This window comes from Ipomoea triloba, chromosome 4 (assembly GCF_003576645.1).
Source record: "Ipomoea triloba cultivar NCNSP0323 chromosome 4, ASM357664v1".
Lineage (NCBI taxonomy): Eukaryota > Viridiplantae > Streptophyta > Magnoliopsida > Solanales > Convolvulaceae > Ipomoea > Ipomoea triloba.
Genome location: NC_044919.1, coordinates 1 through 8,609, shown reverse-complemented (window position 1 = coordinate 8,609; position 8,609 = coordinate 1). Strand labels below are relative to the sequence as shown.

Genomic DNA, 8,609 nt, shown 5'->3' with positions numbered 1-8,609 from the left:
GGGGGGGGGGGGGGGGGGGGGGGGGGGGGGAGATGTTTCTGCTAATAAATAATAACAGAAATGTATGGTGAGAGCACTGGATTCCATATTGCCCACAAGGTCTTTCCTGTAGTGTCATTGCTTTTCCATTCAAAGGGATTACATGAAGTTGGATCTCATCAAAATCATGTCCACTAAATAGGGAAGCAAAATGCGTAAGCAAACTTATGTTTGCACTTTCAAACTACACTTTACAAGGAGCAGACCAAAGACAACATTAATCATAAACACAACACCTTACCTCTGAGTCATTGAAAACAGCATCCACATCATCAAGAGTTACATCCTCATCTGGCTGAAAGTGAGGTGGTTTGTAACCTTTCTTGAACCAATCATTTTTCAAAATCTCTGGAATTGTTATTCGCTGAAAGGAACAAAAAAAGCATACCAGTATTTTCATATTGTGTTTGGTAAAGACAAGGAAACAAGGAAACAAGGAAAATAGTGAATGGGTGAAAAACTAAAAGAAAATGGACTGATCAGCAGTGGAAACTAGAAAAGCATGGAAAATGGCTTGCTTGAAATAAAGTTTGTGGAGGATTCACTTGCTCAGTTTATGACACAAGTGCATAACTGGACAAAAAGTTATTGGATAATGAGGGATAGGTTTCTGAAAATTAAATGCAAAGAAGTTTAAAAGCAGTGAGGAACTCATGATGCAGTCCAATAGCTATTGGTCACACACTGAATCTGGTGGAAATCCTTAGATTAGTGTGATCTGATGGTAAGGAATGGAAATACGAGGATGCCTCAAAGGATGTAACATCAGAAGAGATAAAGTGGTGCATGTGTTCAGGAGAATAACAATATTAACCCTTATGTAGGTGATAATAACCAGGAAAGATACATTTGAATGCTGGCGGCAAGCTTGGGATGCCTAGGGGTCATGTCATGAACAAAGTAAACACAGTCAAATGTAGAGGAAGGACAAAAAACAGAATGATAATAAAAGAAGGCATCTGTTTATTAGTTATTACACAACATACTGTGAGATAACATCAGCCTAGAACTAGAAAGGAGCACATGTGTAGTAACTAGTAACAGGGTGTGGGCTGTTTGCATTGAATGTCAATTCTTAGGTACTGCAATCCCATTCTACTGTGGTGTAGAGAACATGAGGATTGAAGTATCATATCCAAGAAGCCATAATAGGATTTATGAGGGGTAGAGAAATATTCATTAGTATTGTCACTATGGAAAACTCAAATGAGTCTATCAAATTGTGTTTGTATTATAGCACAGAAGTTCAAAACTTTTTCAAATAACAAAATTATTATTATTTAAAAAAAAAAAAAGAAAAAAAAAAAACCTACATGCATCTATTAATAATCATCAACAGATGTGACAAAAATATCAAGAAATGAGGAAAAGGAGGAAAAGCTCATAACTAGAAGTTAGATTATATATGTATGTTGTGGAGGGACTCTAGAAAGGTGTTCTTATGGCATCCAGAGAAGTTTATATCTTTAATCAGATCTCTTGATAAATTGTGTGGGCAGGTTATTTTTGTAGATGATTGGACTTGGCAGTTGTACAAATGGCCTAGGAAAGCTTAGATGCATTTGCTTAATGGGGTAGCAACCACAACCACATTATATTCTGTGCAAAGAATCCTTTAATGGTGAGGCAGGGAGAGAATAAACCTTTATACAAGAAGAAATAAAGACACTACATAGTTGTTGCTTTTTATTCGCTCTATATCTCATTGAAATAACAAGTTGATAAGATAACAATGGTGTATCAATATAATAAAACCATTGTGATGGAACCAACAACGGTTGAGGTTCCTAGTGAGTCACCTGGCTCTCTATCCTCTTTGCCTACCACAAATCCACAGCCTGCACCACCATCTAAGCCTATTCCTGCTGAGAAACTGTAAGCCAATTCATTTTCTGTGTAATATAGGACCCTTTGTACATATTTTGACACAAAGGAATACATAAAGCCCTTTCTTCTTTCACAAGTAACTTGCATAAACAGAGCTCTTACTTCTTTCACACTTGGATCTTTCCATCAAACATTAGCCTAAAATTGATTTAGAAACTTGTTTTCAGTAGTAATGACATAATAACTCTATTATTGAGTGTATTTTGTTGTGATCAAAATGAGATTGACAAAAATAATCAATAAAAGTTAATAGTTGATATTATAAAGAAGTAACAATTGCCAATCGGTATAAGTTGTGACTTGTGAGACTCACTGTGACAGGATTTGGGTCAAGAATTCGTTTAATTAGCTTTTTGGAACTTGATGAGAACCATGATGGAAAAGCAAAACTAGCCTTTTGAATCTGGGAAAAAGAAACAAAAAGTAATAAACATGATGACTAAAGTGGGATTCAAAATACTAGATTAAGGACCAATGCCCTTATGCCCATAAACTTACTCTCCTATACAAAACCGTGAGGTTTGGTTCATCAAATGGCAAGTATCCTGCCATTAAAACGAAAAGAATGACTCCACAAGACCATACGTCGGCAGATGTACCATTATAGCCTTTGTCAGCGAGCACCTGATGCAATAGGTCATGATACAAGAAACTGAAAGATATTGAGTGCTCAACTATTTTCCCAAACATCTAATAATTCTTACCTCAGGGGCAACATAATTTGGTGTGCCACAAGCAGTATGAAGGAGTCCATCTTCCTATAACGATAAGAATGAGGACAAAATAAGAAGCTCTCAATTAAGTCAATGGAATTATCTCCAGTAGGAATGTGTATGGACTATAGAATATGACAAAGAAACAATATAGTTAACAACAATGGTAAAGGTCTAAGTGCACAAGGCTCTTGCATCATGGAGAGTGGTTGTGCAACCTAACCAGCCTTACCTCTACTTGTAGAGAGGTTGCCTCCAAGGTTTAATGACCTAGTGGTCAACAAGAAACACTAGCACCTACACCAAGTCTAACATTCAAGTGATATTTAAATAACATTTAACAAAAAGAGCAACTTGAGAAGTATATAGTTATATCAGTCAAGGAAGCACTGCAGCAGCATTTAATCTGAATTTTTTTTTTAGTACCCAACTTGTCACCCACTTCCAAATCCTTAGAAATTCAGACGCTAACAACTATATGGATCATCTTAGATATCTGCCATGCTTTTGCAGATGTAATTAATTCAGCAGAATTCCATAAATGAGATAGAAAAGGTCTGTTATCACAAGAAATTCTTTGCCCAAAATGAAATAGAAGGTAAAATTTGCACTTTCCTTCCATGAGATTCATCAATATCTATACATGAGTATATAGTTTTTTCCTAAAAAGGACTGGGCAAAAGCTCAACAGTACCCCCACACAACTAAACCATTAAATGAGGGATGTGGAATCTGGATCTTGTATAATTTTACTGATGATGATTATATGATTCCATATTTCTTCATCAGCAATATGCTGCAGGTAAAACATGTCTAATTATTACAAAGTTTACAAGCAAGCATCATTTATACTCCTGACAACTCAACTTTGACATGTAAATTTTTTCTGGTTAAATTTCTCTTGTTTAGTGGGAGATCTATGCTCCCATGCATCTATAGAAGTAGCTCCTATAATAAATCAAGCTTGAAAATTTGCAGCACTTACTCGCACTTGCTTTGGAAGTGCACTCAGCCCAAAGTCAGAAACTTTAAGAATGCCAAATGAGTCTAACAATAGATTCTCAGGCTAAACAAAAAACAGAAGAAATTAGACCACATGAATGAACTGTGGAACAAAAGCTTGAGATTTCAAAGAAAAAAGTCAGTCATATATGAAGGGTGAAAAGTTTCTTGCAACCTTCAAATCTCTGTGGTAAACACCTCTGCTGTGACAGTAATCCACAGCATTGATAAGCTGTTGGAAATATCCTCTAGCTTCATCTTCCTTAAGTCTCCCATGTCTAGCCTGGCAAAAAATTGCAACAAATAAAATTGCCATAGCAAGTAAGCAAAGAAAAGACCCTATAAAAGTTCAAGGTATCAAAGACTTACTATTTTATCAAAGAGCTCACCTCCATTTGCATACTCAAGTACAATGTAAATCTTTGTTTTGCTTGCCAGAACCTATTTTTCATAAATAAGACACCATATACAACTAGTTTTCAACTTGGAAGAAATACAGCACTAAAAGGGAACAGATTTTTGGGTCCAATCAAGCAATTTCAAAAAAGAATACCACATATTCCAATTTGGGTGCAATAGAAGAAGAAACGAATCAATTTTAATTTTATTTCCTTCAATGTGAAACCAGTAAATTTTAACAAAAGAAAAAAAAAAAAACTTTTTAGATTTTTAAAGTAAATTATTTCATGCTTACTGGGCTATAAGACACGAAAATTGGGACGGTCACATTAGCCATACAAGTTTCAATATAAAGGAACAAGACAGACAATATTAAAGAGAATGCAACAGGATTTGAAAGTACCTCAAAGATTCTTATAACATTGGGATGTTTGATCAACTTCATTGTAGATATTTCTCTCTTAATCTAGCAGACCAAAAGTGGGATCCAAATTCATCAAACAGATATACAAATTAGGTCTGGGGAATCACAAACATCCGGAGTATATATATAGAAATGAAAACACAAAATGCAAAACAGGAAGGCGTTGATATGAATAAATCAAATTAAGAAATCATTAAATAATTAAGAGGACGAGAGACCCCTTCGACCATCTTGTGACGTAGGATGCGGTCGCGGTCGATGATTTTGATGGCGACGCTCTCCCCGGAGGTCAAGTTGGTGGCATACTTGACCTTTGCAAAACTGCCCTCCCCCAACGTATTTCCCAATTCATATTTGCCTACCCGAGTCCGCGTCACCGGCGTTCCCACCGCTGCAATAGAGGAGGAAGAAGGAAAAGTAAGGGCGGTGCTGCTCATTCTCCGTGCTTGTGTTTGCATGGGTGTGCCGTGTGTTGCAGAGGAATGAAAAGAGAGAATGGGCAATATTTGGATTGGTTCTGGTGCCACGGAGCCACAGATGACTGCTTGCAGCTGTGGCGTGACTGGTGTCAAAGCGGGACGAATTGGCGACGTATAGACACGATTGAGGGATACGTGCGAACACATGCTCCGTGTTGATCAACGTGGGAAACGGGCAAATTATGCTAGAGAAAATATCATTTTTAGTCCCTCAACTATAATACATGTATCAATTTTGGTCCTTGACTATTAAAAATTTCAAATTAGGTCCATGACTATTCAATTTGTATCACTTTTGGTCCTTGACTATTAACATTTTCAAATTAGGTGCATGACTATTTATTTTGTATCACAATTGGGGGTTTGGGGTTTGGGGTTTTAGGGTTCAGGGTTCAGGGTTGGGGTTCGGGGTTTGGGGTTCGGGGTTCGGGGTTTGAGGTTCGGGGTTCGGGTTTGGGGTTCTGGATTCAAGGTTCTGGGTCGGGGTAGGAGTCGGGGTTCGGGGTTTGGGGTTCTGGATTATGGGTTCGGGGTTCAGGGTTCCGGGTTCGGGGTCGGGGTACGGGTTCGGGGTTCTAGATTCAAGGTTTTGGGTCGGGGGTCGGGGTCAGGTTCGGGGTCGGGGTTCAGGGTTCTGGATTATGGGTTTAGGGTTCGGGTTCGGGGTTCGGGGTACGGGTTCGGGGTACGGGTTCGGGGTTCGGGGTTCAGGGTTCTGGGTTCTGGGTTCAGGGTTCGGGGTTCGGAGTTCAGGGTTCGGGGATTTGGATTCGGGGTTCGGGGTTCGGGGTACGGGTTCAGGGTTCTGGATTCAAGTTCTGGGTCGGGGTTCGAGGTTCTGGATTATGGGTTCAGGGTTCCAGGTTCGAGGTCGGGGTACGGGTTCGGGGTTCAGGGTTCTGGGTTCGGTGTTCAGGGTTCGGAGTTCAGGGTTTGGGGTTCGGGGATCTAGGTTCGGGGTTGGGGGTTGGGGGTTCTAGATTAAAGGTTTTGGGTCGGGGGTCGGGGTCGGGGTTCTAGGTTCGGGGTTCTGGATTATGGGTTTGGATCTAGGCTTTCGGGTCTCGGGTCTAGGGTTTCGAGTTTCGGGTTTAAGGTTTCGAGTCTCGGGTTTAGGGTTTCGAGTCTCGGGTTTAGGGTTTCGGGCCTCGGGTCCAGGGTTTCGGGTCTTGGGCTTCGGGTTTCAGGTCTTAGTTCTATGGTATAGGTTCTCGGGTCTCGGACCTAGGGTCGCGGGTCTCGGTTCCGAGCTTTCGGGTCTCGGGTCTCGGACCTAGGGTCGTGGGTCTAGGGTTTCGAGTGTCGGGTTTAGGGTTTCGAGCCTCGGTTCTAGGGTTTCGGGTCTCGGGTCTAAGGTCTAGTGTTTTGAGTGTCGGGTTTAGGGTTTCGAGTCTCGTGTTTAGGGTTTCGTCTCTCTGGTTTTGGGTTTCGAGTATCGGGTTTAGGGTTTTGACTCTCGGGTTTAGGGTTTCGGGCCTCGGGTCTAGGGATTCGGGTCTTAGGCTTCGGGTTTCGGGTCTCAGGTCTAGGGTCTAGGGTCTCGGGTCTCAGGCCTAGGGTCTCGGGTATGGGCTTCTCGGGTCTCGGGTCCCTAGTTCTTGGGGCTTGGGGTCGGTTCTCGGGTCTCAGGTCTCGGGCCTAGGGTCTCGGGTCTCAAGTCACGTGTCTCGGGTCCCCGGTTCTTGGGGCTCGGGCCCTGGGTCCCAGGTCTCGGGTTTCGTGTCTCGGGTCCGCTATTCTCGGGACTCAGGCTCGGGTCTCGGGTAGGGATGGCAATGGGTCGGGTGTGGGTCGGGGAGGGCTATATCCATCACCCGACCCACCTAACATTTTCTCCACCCACCCCCATTCCCAACCCGCATCGGATGAACTTTTTCAAAACCCACACCCACCCCATCGGGTGCGGACGCCCACCGCGGGTACCCATCACTTATCAACTTATTGTTATTTTTTCAAAAAATAATATTTAATTACTTACACATAATAAAATAATAAACTTCATTAGTTATACTAAAACATAAAATAATAGAAATATTTCAATATAATAACTAAATTGTTAATTCTTATAAATAAACTAAGTAGTTTAGATGTAAAAATAGTAAAATGTTACCCAAAGTTATTGAAACTTTTATAATTAACTTATATACTAGTACTACTAATTTTACTATTATATATATACACACATATGGTGGGTCGGGTGGGGTTCTAGGCGGGTTTTGTACGTAGAACTCGAATCCAACCCGACCCACTGCGGGTTTACTTTTTTAAGACCCACCCCCGACCCACAACCCACTACCACCCAAAAAAACCCGATCCATGCGGGGTGGATTCGGGTGGATATCCGCGGGGCGGATTGAAATTACCATCCCTAGTCTCGGGGCTCGGGGTCGTGTCTCGGGGCTCGGTTCCCGGGTCCCGATTCTGGGGTCTCGGGTCCCCGGTTCTCGGGGCTCGGGTTCGGGTCTCGGGGCTCTGGTCCCAACTCTCGTGTCTGGGGTCTTAGGTCTCCGGTCCCCGGTTCTTGGGCTCGTGGTCGTTTCCCGGGTCCCAGATCCGGGGTCTCAGGTCTTGGGTCTCGTGTCTCGGGTCCTTGGTTCTCGGGTCTCGGGGCTTTAGTCCTGGGTCCGGGGTCTCGGGTCTCTGGTCCTTGGTTCTCAGGGCTCGGTTCTCGGGTCCCTGGTTCATTGGGCTCGGGTCTAGGGTTTCGGATATCGGGTCTAGGCTTTCGAGTCTTGGGTCTAGGGTCTAGGGTCTCGGGTCTCGGATCTAGGGTTTTGAGTCTCGGGTTTAGGGTTTCGAGTCTCGAGTTTAGGGTTTCGGTCTCAAGTTTGGGGTTTCGAGTCTCTGGTTTAGGGTTTCAAATGTCGGGTTTAGGGCTTCGAGCCTCGGGTCTAGGGTCTAGGGTTTTGAGTCGCGGGTTTAGGGTTTCGAGTCTCGGGTTTAGGGTTTCGGGTATTGGGTCAAGGGTTTTCAGTCTCGGGTTTAGGGTTTCGAGCCTCGGGTCTAGGGTTTCGGGTCTCGTGTCAAGGGTCTAGGGTTTTGAGTCTAGGGTTTAGGGTTTCGGGTCTCGGGGTTCGGGTTTCGGGTCCCCGGTTCATGGGGTTCGGGTCTAAGGTTTCAGGTTTCTGGTCTCGGGTCTAGGGTCGGGGTTCGGGGTTCGGGGTTCGGAGTTCGGGGTTCGGGGTTCGGGGTTTAGGGTTTAGGGATTAGGGTTTAGGGTTTAGGGTTTAGGGTTTAGGGTGGTTTTTAGGGTTTAGGGTTTAGGGTTTAGGGTTTAGGGTTTAGGGTTTAGGGTTTAGGGTTTAGNCGGGTTTAGGGTTTCGAGCCTCGGGTCTAGGGTTTCGGGTCTCGTGTCAAGGGTCTAGGGTTTTGAGTCTAGGGTTTAGGGTTTCGGGTCTCGGGGTTCGGGTTTCGGGTCCCCGGTTCATGGGGTTCGGGTCTAAGGTTTCAGGTTTCTGGTCTCGGGTCTAGGGTCGGGGTTCGGGGTTCGGGGTTCGGAGTTCGGGGTTCGGGGTTCGGGGTTTAGGGTTTAGGGATTAGGGTTTAGGGTTTAGGGTTTAGGGTTTAGGGTTTAGGGTTTAGGGTTTAGGGTTTAGGGTTTAGGGTTTAGGGTTTAGGGTTTAGGGTTTAGGGTTTAGGGTTTAGGGTTTAGGGTTTAGGGTTTAG

The 8,609-nt window shown here is 43.5% G+C and overlaps 1 protein-coding gene across 7 annotated transcripts in view; it reads right to left on the bottom strand.

Moving 5' to 3' along the window:
• LOC116016502 (CBL-interacting serine/threonine-protein kinase 9) overlaps nucleotides 1–5,067 on the bottom strand; it is a 7,868-nt gene extending 2,801 nt beyond the window's left edge. For 5 of the 7 annotated variants that reach the window (XR_004097757.1, XM_031256793.1, XM_031256797.1 and 2 more), the window contains exons 1-9: nucleotides 4,683–5,067; nucleotides 4,444–4,506; nucleotides 4,011–4,082; nucleotides 3,817–3,924; nucleotides 3,625–3,705; nucleotides 2,631–2,684; nucleotides 2,425–2,550; nucleotides 2,240–2,329; nucleotides 281–403 (exon numbers count right to left, since the gene is read on the bottom strand). Coding sequence is in view for 6 of the 7 variants with exons in the window: in XM_031256793.1 (XP_031112653.1) it covers nucleotides 281–403; nucleotides 2,240–2,329; nucleotides 2,425–2,550; nucleotides 2,631–2,684; nucleotides 3,625–3,705; nucleotides 3,817–3,924; nucleotides 4,011–4,082; nucleotides 4,444–4,506; nucleotides 4,683–4,922 (957 nt within the window). In the remaining variant the exon portion in view is untranslated. The other 2 variants (XM_031256794.1, XM_031256799.1) reach the window with 2 other exon arrangements.
• Between the last annotated feature and the right edge of the window lie 3,542 nt (nucleotides 5,068–8,609).